The 15,313-nt window shown below is 51.3% G+C and overlaps 1 protein-coding gene across 5 annotated transcripts in view; it reads right to left on the bottom strand.

The window, feature by feature from the left end:
* Nucleotides 1-7,860, bottom strand: part of TULP1 (TUB like protein 1) — a 13,773-nt gene extending 5,913 nt beyond the window's left edge. Inside the window, exons 1-11 of one of the 5 annotated variants that reach the window (XM_040473291.1) lie at nucleotides 7,759-7,860; nucleotides 7,597-7,642; nucleotides 7,034-7,163; nucleotides 6,647-6,802; nucleotides 5,850-6,008; nucleotides 5,043-5,144; nucleotides 4,849-4,968; nucleotides 4,467-4,573; nucleotides 970-975; nucleotides 698-868; nucleotides 393-505 (exon numbers count right to left, since the gene is read on the bottom strand). In XM_040473291.1, coding sequence (XP_040329225.1) covers nucleotides 393-505; nucleotides 698-868; nucleotides 970-975; nucleotides 4,467-4,573; nucleotides 4,849-4,968; nucleotides 5,043-5,144; nucleotides 5,850-6,008; nucleotides 6,647-6,802; nucleotides 7,034-7,163; nucleotides 7,597-7,642; nucleotides 7,759-7,805 — 1,157 coding nt within the window. In that variant the 5' untranslated portion in view covers nucleotides 7,806-7,860. Of the gene's footprint in view, nucleotides 1-392; nucleotides 506-697; nucleotides 869-969; nucleotides 976-4,466; nucleotides 4,574-4,848; nucleotides 4,969-5,042; nucleotides 5,145-5,849; nucleotides 6,083-6,646; nucleotides 6,952-7,033; nucleotides 7,167-7,596; nucleotides 7,643-7,758 lie in introns of those variants that run through there. The other 4 variants (XM_040473290.1, XM_040473294.1, XM_040473292.1 and 1 more) reach the window with 4 other exon arrangements.
* Nucleotides 7,861-15,313: the final 7,453 nt, after the last annotated feature.

Raw genomic sequence — 15,313 nt, forward strand, 5'->3', positions numbered from 1 at the left:
TGGGTGGCTCAGTCAGTTGAGTGTCCGACTTCAGCTCAGGTCATGATCTCACAGTTTGTGGGTTCGAGCCCCGCGTCGGGCTCCGTGCTGACAGCTCGGAGCCTGGAGCCCGCTTCCGATTCTGTGTCTCCCTCTCTCTCTGCCCCAACCCACTCACATTCTGTCTCTGTCTCTCTCAAAAAGAAAAAGAAAAGTGAAGAATCTTGCCCCAAACCCAGACCCACTAAGCCATTTTAACAACACTTCCAAGTGATCTGTACACATTTAAAGGGTGGGAACCCCTGGGTCAGGGGACGTTTCCAGAGGGTCCAGTGTGGTGGACCCTGCCGGGCACAGGGAGACGAAAGTGACCCGCCATGGCGTTCTTGCGGTCCTGGGCCTCCCAGCCCTACCTCAGCTTCCCAATGAAATTCTCCCCTCCTCGAGACAGATTGGTAGGGTCGCTGGAGATGAGGTAATTGGCCGTCTTGCTACGTTTCCGCTTCCTGCCAGCCAAGAGGAACACCTGGGGACAGGGGGAGACAGGTGACAGAGGATGGGAGGTGAAGATGGGTGAAGGAAAGAGAAGGGTGGGGGGAGAGAGCAGGCCTATTTGTCCTGTATCCACCACTCCCCACCACATTTGGCTCTAGCTCCACCCTCAGCCTGGGTCCTGCCCCCTGCCCTCTCTCTCCCCTGCCACCTCTCCCCTACCCACCTTCTTCTCTGTGTCCAGGTGCAGGAAGTAGGAGGGATACAGGCCCCGATCCATGCCCTTCTTGTCCCGGGTCAGCTTGCAGCGAACTGTCCGGCCCTGAGGGGCAGGCCGAAGCACAAACTCCCGGGGTTCATCCACTTCCACGGGTGGAGATGGGGCTCTCTCCTCCTTCTGGGTGGGGGCACAGCATGTATCAGCCTACAGCACTAGCTCCTCTGCCCTCAGCAGGTCCCCGGAGCTGGGACACAGGCAGGGTGGGCCGGACAACTCACCGCTTTCTGTGTGGGAAGAGAACAGACGGGTCAGCTACAGTGGGCTGGGCCCCTCACACTTCCCCAGCGGCTCAGCAGCCCACGATACGAGGCTCTGGGGAGCTTGGCGCTTTCTTTTTTGCTTAGCTTGTGGTTAAGAGCCTGGGCTCTGGAACCAGACAGCTTGGATTCAAATCCTGATTCCACCACTAACTCTTTACCCTGTTTCCTTTTTAATTTGTTTTTAATGTTTATTTTTTGAGAGAGAGAGAGAGTGTGTGAGCAGGGGAGGGGCAGAGAGAGGGAAACAGAATCCGAAGCAGGCTCCAGGCTCTGAGCCATCAGCACGGAGCCCGATGCAGGGCTCGAACTCACGAACTGCGAGATCATGACCTGAGCCAAAGCTGGACGCTTAACCAACTGAGCCGCTCAGGCGCCCCAACTCTTTACCCAGTTTAACTGTGACTCGGTGTTTCCATCTGAGAAATGCGTAAGTTGGGGCTGGACACCCGGGACAGACCTTACTTAATTGATACATTAAACAAACACTCCTATAAAGCCTACCAACGTGTCAGGCATAGTTCTAAGGATCTTCCAAATGTTACATGGTTTAATTCCCTTCTCAGTAACTACTGAAGTAGTTGTCCAATTTTTCTGATGAAGGAGCTGAGGCTCAAAGAGGCTAAGCAACTTGCCCAAGTTCATATAGCTAGTAAGAAGTGTAACTAGGCTTTAAATGCTGTGCAGCCTCCTGTGAGAGCCAGGGCCTTAGAAAGACCTTCCTTCAGTGGACACGATGTCAAGGGGTGAACTGAGGTGAGGCCGAAGGTATGAATTGCTGTCCTCTAAGCACATAGTGTTACCGTAGTATTAGCTACTGCTATTATTATAGTGTGTAGTAAATACTCAGTGAATGTAGTAGCCAACCTCCAAGACAAGCCCCAGTGGTCCTTGCCTCCTGGTATTTACACCCTTGTGTAGTCCCCTTCCACACTGTATCAGGGTCAGTGTTTCTGACCAATGGAATATAGCAGAAGTGATGGGTCACTTCTAAGTGATTAGTCTAAGGCTAGGTCATGAAAGATATTGTGCCTTCTCCTTGCTGTCTCTCTTGGGCCACTCTTTTTTTATTTATTTATTTATTTATTTATTTATTTATTTATTTATTTAACGTTTATTTATTTTTGAGACAGGGAGAGACAGAGCATGAACAGGGGAGGGTCAGAGAGAGGGAGACACAGAATCTGAAGCAGGCTCCAGGCTCCGAGCTGTCAGCACAGAGCCCGACTCGGGGCTCGAACTCACCGACCTCGAGATCATGGCCTGAGCCGAAGTCGGCCGCTTAACCGGCTGAGCCACCCAGGCGCCCCTCTTGGGCCACTCTTGAGCCCTGAGAGAAGTTGGCTGCCATTGTCATGAGAACAGTCAGGCAGCCCTATGGAGAGGGCCCCAGCCAACAATCATGACAGTGAACCATTCTAGAAGTGGATTCTTTATTTCCAGTCAAGCTTTCAGAGTGACTGCAGACCCAGCTGACATCTTGACTGCAATCTCATGAGACCCCCGAGCCAGAAGTACGTGCCTCGCTAAGCCACTCCTACATTCCTGACTTACAGGAATGAAGAAAATAAATGTTTGTTGTTTTGAGGCACTAAGTTTTGCAGTGGTTTGCTACACAGCAATACAGAGGTAAGACAATGAATGAATAAATAAGCTTATGTTGCTCAGGGAAAAACTCCTCAGAGCAGTTTGGTTGCATTACAACGTAGGCTGGCCTGGCCTGGCCTGGCGGCCCCGCAGCTGCCCTTCTGCTTCTCACAAACCTGGTGCCGTCTGCCCTCATGTGCTATCCCTCACAAGACGGGGGGACAAGGGACGGCCAGCCCGGGTGTGTGCTACGTGAGAGTCACTGGGAATCCCCGATACGCTGTGGTTGGCTGTTTTTGCTGAGGGCAGGTTGGGACTGTGTGTGAGGTGAGGCTGGTGGCAGCGAGCAGGCCCTTAGCCTGCGGACCCTTGAACATCTTCTCCACTCCGGGCTGCTCCAGAAGAAACTTTGGAAACACAAGACTATGTTTGGAATGTGATGTGGAGGGGCGCCTGGGTGGCGCAGTCGGTTAAGCGTCCGACTTCAGCCGGGTCACGATCTCGCGGTCCGTGAGTTCGAGCCCCGCGTCGGGCTCTGGGCTGATGGCTCGGAGCCTGGAGCCTGTTTCCGATTCTGTGTCTCCCTCTCTCTCTGCCCCTCGCCCGTTCATGCTCTGTCTCTCTCTGTCCCAAAAATAAATAAATAAACGTTGGAATGTGATGTGGAGAAAGCCAGAGCTTATTCAAACATTTCCACAGCTGTCAATTTCTAGAGCCTACTGTACTGAAGGCTGTGCCGTGGTTATATTCCCCATGGGAGATAATAAACTGGCCTTGCAGTCTATATATCGGTACCTGGTGATGTGGGCCCATGTGAATCAGGTCCCCCAAGACCCGACCACTCTTGAACAGGCTCATAAGCCCACATGGCCAAGCCCCCAGCCCTGCCCTCATGGTGATCTCTCTGCTTGTGGAAACCAATTTCTCAAAGACTTTCATCGCTTTCTTTCTCCAACTGGCCCTCTCTCTCCTGCTTGGTCCCGCCTGTGCATGTCGGTACCTGAGTCCTATTTGTGAGGAAGAGGAATATTCAAACTGTTAACAACCTGTTCTGCTCATGGAGAATGCCCGGTCAGAATGGATGCTGGTGGGCCTGGGGGAGGGCGCAGGAGGCCCCTGTCAGCCACTGTTAACCCGTCAGTTGCTGGAAGGGTGGGTGGTCCGGGGTGGGGTAGCAGAAAGCACTTGGAGAACTTAGAGCAGTAGCATGCAAATATTCTTACAACTCCTACAGCCAGCCAGTGCGCCCAAGGGTGAGTACACATGTCCCTGTCTGCCTGTGAGTTCTACCTCCCGGGTACAGAAAATGAGTGTCTCAGGGAACCTGGGGGGCCCGGTTGGTTGTGTCCAACTTCAGTTTGGGTCACGATCTCACGGTTTGTGAGTTCAAGCCCTGCATCGGGCTCTGTGCTGACAGTTTGGAGCCTGGAACCTGACTCAGATTCTGTGTTTTCCTCTCTCTCTGCCCCTCCCCTGCTCGTGCTCTCTCTCTCTCTCTCTCAAAAATAAAATAAAACATTTTAAAAAATTAAAAAGAAAAAGAAAATGGGGTCTCTTCATATTGGGGCTGTGTGAGCCTCTCTGACCATGTCTGATGTTAGGCTGCGGAGGGGAGGGCTTAGAGCCCAGATAACATCAGGCCCCCAGGGCACCAATCCCAGCATGGTGACCCCACAACAGCCTTTTCTTTTCTCACAAGTCTGGTGCCCTTTGTCCTCCTAGCCTGTCATCAGAGAGGGAGTCAGGATTCTAACCCCAAGTGACTTCCTGGCCCCAGCCCCCCAACGAGGTTCCATACTCCAGCCCCCCAAACCCAGGCCCCTGCCACTGCTCCCTGAGGACATCAGTCCCCTTCCCCTCTGGGCCCCAACCTTTTTGCCTTTTCCTTTCGCTTTGCCCTTCTGGTTGCTGTTCTTTGTCACTTCTTCCTCCTCTTCCTCTTCCTCCTTCCTCTCCTCTTCTGAGCCTTTGGGAGTGCCTGGGCGTGGAGCGAGCCTGTTAACCCCTTACCCTGCAGAGCACTTCATGGTTTGCAAAGTGCATCTAACACCCATGTCTCACTTGGACCCTCCCCACAACCACAAGAGAATCATCCCACGTTACTGTTATGGGGGCCTCAGAAAGGCTACAATACCTGCCTTAATAGTCACAGCTATTAACGTGGGCAGGTCAAGATGCCTCCCAAGTCTTCTGACTCCAGGACCCCCAGGGCTGCCTCTAGATGTCCTGATGCCGGAGGCCACTGCCACCCACCTTTCTTCTTCCGAGCTTTCTCAGCGGGGCCATCTTCCCCCACCAGAAACATGGCTGCTGGGCTCTTCTTTGTCACTCTGGTCGGGCTCATTGAGGTGTCCTTGTCGGCCTCCCCAGACCCTGTGTGTGTGGATGTGAAGGAGTCACCCTCCACCACATCCGGAGTCCCCTGTCCCTCCAGAGGCTGGTCTCACCTTTCTTCTTTGTCTTTCTCATCTTGGTCCCCTCCCCCGCTGGTACCTCCTTCTTCTTCATTCGAAGAGGTTTGGATGGGGGGACAGGGCTTCCCAGGTCCCCTGGAAATGGAGGTAGGGGTTAGACAAAGAAGAGCCTGTTGGGGCTGAAGACCACCTTCCAACCCACTCATCATGGCCTGACAAGGGCCCAGAGTCTGTCTTCTGCTCATCAAGTTTTAATCCTGAGTCCATAAAGGGCTGGACAAACACCAGGAGCTTATTGGTGTTACAGAATACATGAATGAATGAATGAATGAATGAATGAATGAATGAAACCCAGCTCCCATGCCATCCCCAGAAAACCCCCTCTGGCAGGTGATACAGAGAGCACTCTCTCCCTCTCTCACAGGGGCCCAAGGTGCCAGCTACCTGTCCACCTTTAAACCAGACTGGGGTACCTGTAGGGTGAGGTGCCCAGGCCAGAGAGCCATCACGGCATTTATTCATTGACTGATTTTTACAGTAATCACTTTGATGCTTTTATGGAAATTACAACAATAATTCATATTGAGTTTTTTAAAAAGCTGAAAAATCACAACGAAAACTAAAATCCTCTGCCCTCCCTGGCTCACAGAGCCCCCAGGCAGGCTATGCACTTAAGGACCATCAGGGGGACGACACCACCAGGGAGAGAAACTCTCGTGTCCAGGCGCTGGGTAACTTCTTGGTGTGTGAACTCTGGCGTATGGACGAGGCCCCCAAGCCGCTGAAGGACAGGGCTAGTTTTACACGTCTGTGTGCTCCCTTCTTACCCTCAACACTCACCCTTCTGACCCTGGGCCTTGGCCCTCCTCTCCTTGATGCCTGCGGAAGTCTTCTCTTTAGGAGGCTTCTTGGGAGGCAGAGGGATTTTCTCTTTCTTTTCCTCCTCCTCCTCCTCTTCCTCTTCCTCTTCATGGTCTTCCTCTTCTTCCTCCTCATCCTCTGTAGGCAGAAACTCCTCATAATGGGGGCTGGGATGTGTCCCATTAGCTGGGGGCTCAGTCCCCTCCAGATTCCTGGGAAATGAGGCCAGAGGCGGGAGGCTCTCCTGGGACAGGAGGGAGTGACCTCAGGCTGCTTGGGGGAGTGAGCTGGAGTTGGGGGGAATGCTAGGGGCTAGGCAATCCTGTTCTGGGGGGATGCCCTTGTCTGTGGCACCTTCCCCTCTCTCTCTCTGGGACTCTCACCTCCTCACACACTCCTGCCTGCCTTCCAGTTTGGCCCTTCTCTGCCCCCAGTGACCGCACCTGGGCTGTTTCTCACGGTTTCTCCTACTCCGCTGCTCCCTGTCCTTGTCTGTTTCTGACCTCCAGCCAGACGCATCTGGGCTACCTCTGGCCCCTAGCTGTAGTTGAAGACAAAACTCTCAACCCCTCCGTGCCTCAGTTTCCCCATCCGGAAATAAAGGGTTTTCTTTGTTTTGTTTTGTTTTGTTTTGTTTTGTTTTGTGGCTCAAAGAGAAGGCCAGAGAAGGGGAGGCTGTTTCCCCGAGTTTTCCGCCGCTCTGTCGCTGTTCTTGTCCAGCCACTTGGCTCCTTCTCTCCAGCGCCCCCCTCCCAACCTTCCCGCCGGCCTCTCACCGTCTACTGCGTCCCGGGCTCGCGCCACCAGGAAGGTTTCCCGCGGGTCGCGTTTGGCCTCGGGGTCTCTGAGGAACTTGGTGTAGACCGTCTGCGGCGTCCGCGCCTCGGGCGGCTGCGGGGCGAGCTCCTCCCGCGGCTTCCCCCTCCGCCCGGCTGAGCCGAGAGGCCGGGGTCAGGCAGGGCCAGACCCGCTCCTCCGACGGCGCCGGGGCCCTGGCCGCTGCCCCCTCCGGCTCCTCGCGGTGGGGATCTCCCCCGGCTTTCATTCATCGCCCGCCCGGCCCCCACGCACTTCTACTCCGGCCGGCTCCCACCCCTCCATTTCCCTTCCTCTGCACCCCCTCGAGGCTCCAGGACCGGCCGCGGCCTTCCCGCGTCCCTCACCCTTGGGGGCACCCCCGGGCTCGGCCCCCCGCCCGCCTCCAGGTTTCCTCCGGGGCTTGGATCCCTCGGGGCAGGGGGACTCGGGGGCTTCGGTCCTTTTCTTCCTCAACTTCTGCCCCTTGGCGGGTCGCTGCTGAGTGGGGGTCAGGAGGAGGGAGAGGAAAGAAAGGGGGGGGGGCTCTGAGGGCTGAGCATGACCCTCTAATCTCTTGAGCCGCCAGAAATAACCGCGGATTATCGGGAGGGGAACAGCAGCCTCCTTCTTGGGGTGGAGAACCATGACCCCTCCCGTGCACCATGGCCACCCCCAAAGGCCCCAAGGCCCAATTCCTCCCCTGGACATCCCATGCCCCCAAACATCCCTTTCCTCGAAGTCACACACACACACACACACACACACACACACACACACACACCCTAAAGGAAAGCAACCTCCAGACGCTGCCGAAGGGGAATGCGTCTCACTCCCAGATCCGCTACCCTGAGGAGGTTTACAGACAGTTGAGGCAGGGGTGGGGGGTGGGGGGCTCTCCCTGCCTCCTTTCCAAGCAGGGGCGACATACCTGCTTGGGGCGCTGCTGGATATCCGAGCTTTCCTCCTCATGTCCGCTGAGGGTAGCAAAGGAATCAGACTGTCTTCCTCCCCTTTTCCTGCCCTTCCCCAGCCCCTCCACCTGGGCCCCCCAGGGTTCAGGTAGGTTGAGGTGGGGGGGGCACTTCCGGACCTGTCCGAGGCCCACACCTCTCGGAGGGTGTCGTCCTGCAGCGGCATGGTGCATTCGCCTATCCACACCCCCTTCTCTGGCCACTGTGCAGCTCTAGGAGCCTCCCAGTGCCCCCCCCCCCCACCATCCGCTAATCCAGGCTCAACTTCACCCCACCTCCCGCTGGCTCAAGGGGGTGGCAGCACTGTGGGAGGTGCTCCTGCCCACGAACCCCTCCACCACCAATCCCAGCCCACTGAGGGAAGAGGCCGAACTCCCAAGTCCTTCTCAGACCACCCTGCAGCCTGAAAGATGCCATCACTGTGCCAGCGTCACCCTCCCCTCACCCAGCTTTGGGTTAGAGATGCTGATTTGTAATTCGTTGGGGGACAGTGGGGTGTGGGAAGAAAATCTTAGATCAGATCCTGTATTTATCTTTATTTTTCATAAAAACTAAGAACTAGCATTTACTAATAGTTAATATATATGGATCAACAGAAGGCTGCGTATATACAGTACTTTACTGAGAAATATGCCTAATCGTGGGTGTACACTTAATTTTTTTTTTTTTTTTTTTACAGATAGGGAACATGCTTTTTTAAAAGTTTAGAGACCAGAGATATGGTATTTTTTGTGCTTTGTGTGTGTGTGGTGTTTTTAAATTTTTTTTTTTTTTTTTTTTTTAGGTAATCTCTGTGCCCAAGGTGGAGCTCAAACTCACGACCCTACGCATGACACGGAGATCAAGAATCACCTGTGCTACCAACTGAGCCAGCCAGGTGCCCCCCAAAGATATAGTGTTGATGTGATTATCTCATAGGAGGAGTTTGGTTAAATGCTGAGGAAGCCCAGAGGAGGGGCTCCAATCAGGTGTCCTGGAGGCTTCCTGCAGTCTGATCTAAAATTTAAAAGTTGAGAAGGGGCACCTGAGTGGTTCAGTCAGTTAAGTGACCAACTCTTGATCTTGGCTCAGGTCATGACTTCACAGTTCGAGCCCACATCAGGCTCCACGCTGACAGCTTGGAGCCTGCTTGGGGTTCTCTCTCTCCCGCCCTCTCTCTTTGCCCCTCTCCTGCTCATGTTCTTTCTCCCTCTCTCCCTCTCTCTCTCTCTCTCTCTAAGTCAATAAATAAACTTTAAAAAAAATTTAAAGATAATGAATAGGAGTTCTACAGGTAAAAAAAAAAAAAAAAAGTGGGATGGGTTACCTGGAAAGGGACAAGGTAAAGGCCTAGAAGTGGGACATGGCCAGATGTGTTCAAAGGTTTAGCACTAGGAGGCAGGCAGTCATCTCACGAATGGGTCAGCCCTGAGCTCTGCCACTTAAGGGCTGAACGTCCTTGGATGATTTGCTTAGCCTCTCTGAGCCTCCATTTCCTCATTTATAAAATGGGCTCGACCTGGTAAGGGTATTGTTCCGATTCAGTGAAATGGGCAGGTGGAAAGGGGCATACAATGAGCATTCAATACTTGGTAATATTATGTACCCCTTTTCAGTGCACTTGTATTTCATCTCTTTCTCCTTTGCATTTACGACACAACTTGACACACGATTGGGGTTCGTTTTTTGAATGGGTTAATGAGTGCATTTTTAATTTCATTGGATTCTCACAAGAGTCCAGTGAGACAGGGTAGAGGTTATTATCTCCATTTTATAGATGGGCAAACTGAGGCTTGGGGAGAAGTGAGTGCTTGGGAAGTGCTCAGGGTCAGCTAGATCCTAAAGTTGCTTTGTTGGGGCTTGAATCCAGATAGAACTCCTGTCAGGGTTTTTGTCCTTAACCTGTGCATGTTTCATTCAGTCACAAGGATTAGAGATGAGATTTAAAATTTTTTTTTAATGTTTATTTATTTTTGAGAGAGAGAGAGAGAGTGAGACGGGAGGAGCAGAGAGAGGAGGCAGACACAGAATCCAAAACAGGCTCCAGGCTCTGAGCTGTCAACACACAGCCTGACCCAGGGCTCGAATTCACAAACTGGAGATCATGACCTGAGACACTTAACGACTGAACCACCCAGGCACCCCTAGAGAGGAGATTTAAATGAAACAGTCACACTTGTTTTTCACTTCCTTGGTCCACCTGATCCAGATTTGCCAGATTCAGTCTTCCTAAAATACCACTTCTTCAGCTGACACCTTTGCTCAAAAATATTCATCAGCTCCCTACTGCCTAAGGATCAAGTTTAAATGTGCTGGGTTGGCATTCAAGGCTCTCCCTAGTCTGGCCCTAATCTGCCTTTCTAACTGCATGACCCTACTGTTCATACAGCCACATAGGTTTGGGTACAGCCTTCATATTTTCTCTCCTCCAAGCCTTTGCTTCAGCTGTTCCCACCTGGAATGCCCTCTCGATTCTAGGAAACCCGTCCAACTCTAAGTAGTCCTCAAGTCCCCATCTCCAAGATTCCTCAGTCCTCACTCACCTCTGAATGCACGGTAATAATAATAATAATAATAATAATAGAATTTATTGACCACCTATTGTGTGTCAGTTTCCTTGCTCCCATTCCTTCTCCACCCTCACGATAACATTTATGAGGCAGACATTAACACCCTGACATCAAAGGGGAGGAAACTCATGGTTGAGAATCGGCCAACAAATATTTCCTGAGCACAACTTTGTGCCAAAGAGTATGCTAAGCCCTGGTCATACAGTGATGGACAAAACGATGTGGTCCCTGCCCTCATGGAGCTTACATTCTGGTGAGGAAGACAGAGAGTAAAGACATAGATACACCAATCAGTTAGAACAATCTCATTGCTATTAATTGTAATACATGCCAAGAAGGAAAAGAACTGGGTTCCAACAGCAGGCACCATTCGGGCTGGATTTAGAGGACAGAGCAAGCTGTCTGAGAAGAAAAGTTTTTACACTGAGACCTGAAGGGGCACCTGGCTGGCTCAATGGTAGAGCATGCCACCCTTGGTCTCAGGGTTGTGAGTTCAAGTCCCCTGTTGGGGGTAGAGTTTACGTAATAAATAAATAATAAAATAAGTTGAGACCTGAAGCCTTTCAGAGACTAAGAATGAGAGCCTTCCAGGCATAGGTCACAGCTATGCAAAAATTCCCAGCTGGCAAAGCGCTTGGCACAATAGGGCAGTGGTGCCCCCTTGACCAGGCTCCAAGAGCCGCACTTCAGAGAGTTCCTGAGGATCTCAAACCCCCAGACAAATACACGACTGGGGCTCAGTGCTGACCAGATGAACTGTAAACATCCACGTTCTAACAGTGCTCAGGCTGCTTGCCCCGTTCTCCAAACCAGAGGTGACCGCGCGGTCTGCAGGAGAGGTGTGGGCACGGTGGCCCATTTCAGAGGACGGTGCTCCAGAGCGTGGCCAGATGATATGAACACAGAAGCTCTTTTTTTTTTTTTTTTTTAATTTTTTTTAAGGTTTATTTATTTCTGAGAGATAGAGAGAGACAAGTGTGAGTGGGAGAGGGGCAGAAAGAGGGAGACACAGAATTAGAAGCAGGCTCCAGGGTCTGAGCGTTCAGCACAGAGCCTGATGTGGGGCTCGATCCCACAAACCGTGAGATCACGACCTGAGCCGAAGTCGGACGCTTAACCGGCTGAGCCACCCAGGCGCCCCGGGCACAGAAGCTCTTAAGTGAAAGAAAAGATAAATTCATTTCTCAGACCTCTCCTCTCAGGTTGCATGAATCTGATAGATATTTGCATAATAAAATATCCATTTTTCTTGTTTCTTTTTGTGTTCTGAAGGTTCTCATGAATTAGCACCAGTATCCTTTTTTTTTTTTAATGTTTATTTTTGAGAGAGGGGTGGGGGTGGAGGGAGACAGAAAATCCAGCCACGAATGTGAGATCATGACTGAAGCTGGATGCTCCACCAACTGAGCCACCCAGGTACTCCTGCAATTGTATTTTTTTTTAATTTTTTTAACGTTTATTTATTATTTTTGAGACAGAGAGAGACAGAGCATGAATGGGGGAGGGTCAGAGAGAGAGGGAGACACAGGATCTGAAACAGGTTCCAGGCTCTGAGCGGTCAGCACAGAGCCCGACGTGGGGCTCGAACTCACGGACCGTGAGATCGTGACCTGAGCCGAAGTCGGCCGCTTAACCGACTGAGCCACCCCACCCCTGCAAGTGTATTTTTAAAAAAATACTTGGAGAAGTAATGCAGGTCCAGATCATGATAGGAAGAGAAAGTAGCAAAGGAAAATTCAGAAAAGAATAAAAAAGAATAAAAAGACCCTCCTCAGGGTCTTGGAGAGCACGTGTGGGGAATTTACAGACAATGTAAATAATGTTCAGATTTGGGTGAGGGGTGGATTTAGGATTGAGCACCAAGATTTTGGTTAAAATGCAGGTCAGTTTAAGAATAAGAATCAGATCAGGAACACAGATAACGTCTAATACCTTCTTCTCCCCCCCTTTTTTTTTTTAATGTTTATTTATTTCTGAGAGACAGAGAGAGAGAGTGTGTGAGACGGAGACAGAGCACAAGCAGGGGAGGGGCAGAGAGAGACACACAGATCCAGGCTCCAGGCTCCGAGCTGTCAGCACAGAGCCTGACGCAGGGCTCAAACCCACGAACTGTGAGATGATGACCTGAGCCAAAGTTGGATGCTTGACCGACTGAGCCACCCAGGCGCCCCTATTTATTTATTTTAAAAAATCATTTATTTTTGAGAGAACACAAACATTTATTTTGAGAGAGAACATTTATTTTGAGAGGGGCAGAGAGTTGGGGGACAGAGGATCCGAAGCAGGCTCTGCGTGGACAGCACCGAGCCCGATGCGGGGCTTGAACTCACTAACCTCGAGATCATGACCTGAGCTGAAGTCAGATGCTGAGCCACCCATGCGCCCGTGAACATGTTCAGTTTAAATTGCCAACCTGAGGGGCTCCTGGCTGGCTCAGTTGGAAGACATGTGACCCTTGATCTCAGAATTGTTTGAGCCCCATGTTGGGTGGAGGGATTACTTAAATGAATAAATAAAAACTTAAAAAAAAAAACAAATAAAGTGCCAATTGGACATCGACGTGTGATGTCACGAGGACAGCCGGATATATGGTCTGGGCTAGAAATGTAACATTAGGAGTCATCCGTCCATACATCACAGTTACAGGCAAACACTTGGCTGAGATGGTTGAGGGAATGAGTGGAGATAGAGCAGAGGAGCGACTGAGGACTGAGCCCAGGGGCACCATGATGTCAGAAGATCCTGGGAGGTGAGGAGGGACCAGCTGAGGATCCTGAGGAGAAGCCAGGGAGGGAAGGAGGAAGAAACGCCGGAGTGTGGGAGGAGAGCAGGCCACTCTGTCAGACCCTGCTGAGGGAGAGGGCGGCAGGTGCAATTTGTTGTCCAAGCCCAGACACTTGGCAGTGAAGGGAAATTCTATTCAAAATCACACCAGAGCGGGGCGCCTGGGTGGCTCAATCGGTCACTTGACTCTTGGTGTCGGCTCAGGGCATGATCTCACAGTTCGTGAGTTCGAGCCCCGCTCTGTTAGCTCAGAGCCTGTTTGGAATTCTCTGCCCCTCCCCCACTTGCACACGTGCCCTCTCTCTCCCTTTCTCTCAAATAAACTTTAATAACAAAACAAAATCACACCAGAGCAACAAACATAAACCAGGGCTGTCCCCATCGGGCACATGATGGGACGGGTCACGGTAGGTGAGCAAGGAAGCTGGTTGCTGGCTGTCCTACCATGGAGGTTGCAGGTGGTGCAGACAAGGGAGTTGCTGGGAGGAGTGGCGTGGCCAAATCCTGCCTGGAGTGGGTTTAAGAGAGAATGTGAAGACAGGGAATGAGGAGGGCTCGGAGAGTACAGAGATGGGGTAGTGGCTAGTGGGTAGAGTGGATTTGAGAGGGAGGTTTTTTTTTGTTTTTTTTTTCTTTTAAGTTGGGAGAAATAACTTATCTGTAAGTTAAAGGGACAGGGAAAGGTGACAGATTCCTCAGTGGATGTAGTTTCTGGTGGGATTGAAAGGTGGTGGGATTTGGGGGGCCGGAGGGAGGGAGTTGGGTCAGAGAGTGGGAGGTAGGAAATGGAGATCCTGAGGGGTTGGTTCACTGTGACACAGCAGTGATAGAACCTAGTGGCAGAGGGCAAGTTGAGGACAAGATCAGAGAGGAAAGGATCAGAGGACAAGATCAGAGAGGACTGAGAGGCTGGGCACTGGAAAGGTTTACTTGGCTGCGGAAATCGCCAGGAATTAGCACGGGGACATGAAGGAGAGTCAGCGAGGCAAGACCCAAATCTTCAAAGAACAGTGTAGTCAGATGATATGAGATTCAAAACCGAGGTCCTTCTTAGGGGGAGGCAGGGACAGATAATGGTCTGGGCGCATCTACTTGTCCTCCAATATGTCTTCTTCCTTAATAATAACCCTCTGATTTGTAGCTAAACATAAGGACACCCAGAAAAAGATATTTTCTGGCTTTCCTTGCAGCCACGTCACCACGTGGCCAAATTCTGGCCATTGGGATGTAAGTGGAAGTGTGCCTGTCACTTCTGGGAAGTGTTCTTTACGGGAGGGGTGCATCCTTCTTGGTTACTTTTTCCTTCTTGGTTACTTTTTCCTTCCTACTGGCTGGCAAGAGGACCTAGCGGCTGGTGCTCTTGCAGCCATATTGGACCATGAGGTAACTTTGGGGGAAGTGAGCTGCGACTGTGGAGCAAGCAGCTGGGAGCCTTGATTTGAGAGAGAGAGAGAGAGCAAAGAAAAGAAACCCATCTTGTTTAAGTCACTGTGACATGGGGATTTTCCGTTACTTGTAATCAGACCTAATGCTAATGGCTACAAGTGGAAAGTTATGTTTGGGTCATGCCCAAAATGATATTTAATGCTAGTGGGTATTGGTGGGTGCTAAGAAGCCTTTGAAAGCTGTGGAACAGGATATGAGCTGACAGGAACTGTACACTCAGGAAGGCTGTGGAGAATAAGTAGAAAGCATGCAGGAGACAGCTGAAGTGAGGATGTATAGTTAAGATTTGGCTCAATGACAGCATCTGAAGGATTGGGTCTGGACATGAGATTTTAGGAAGGCTGTGAGGTCGGCATTAAATTTAACCAACCGTTTGGGAACTTGATCATGGTTAGAGTCGGGTGGGGGTGAGGTTGAGGGCTGAAGTTTACACTAGAGTTGGATTTCAGGTCAGAAACAGGAAGAGTTGCAAGGGTGGGATTAGGTGTCACGGGAGGTGTTTGGCACACTTAGAAACGGACAATTAAGGGACGCCAAGGTGGCTCAGTCAGTTGAGTGTCTGACTTCGGCCTGGGTCATGATCTCACGGTTGGTGGGTTTGAGCCCCACCTAAGGGCTCACCTCTGTCAGCAAAAAGCCCGCTTCGGATCCTCTCTCCCTCTCTCTCTCTGCCCCTCCCCTGCTCACAGTCTGTCTGTCTGTCTCTTTCTCTCAAAAATAAATAAACATTAAAGGAAAAAAAAAGAACATTAAAAAAAAGAAATGGGGGCGCCTGGGTGGCTCAGTCGTTCAACTTTGGCTCCAGTCATGATCTCATGGTTCATAGGTTCAAATCCTGTGTCAGGCGTTGCGCTGACAGCTCAGAGCCTGGAGCCTGTCTGGGATTCTGGGTCTC

The sequence above is a fragment of the Herpailurus yagouaroundi genome, unplaced genomic scaffold, assembly GCF_014898765.1.
Source record: "Herpailurus yagouaroundi ecotype Mexico unplaced genomic scaffold, PumYag 139, whole genome shotgun sequence".
NCBI classification, from domain to species: Eukaryota; Metazoa; Chordata; class Mammalia; order Carnivora; family Felidae; genus Herpailurus; species Herpailurus yagouaroundi.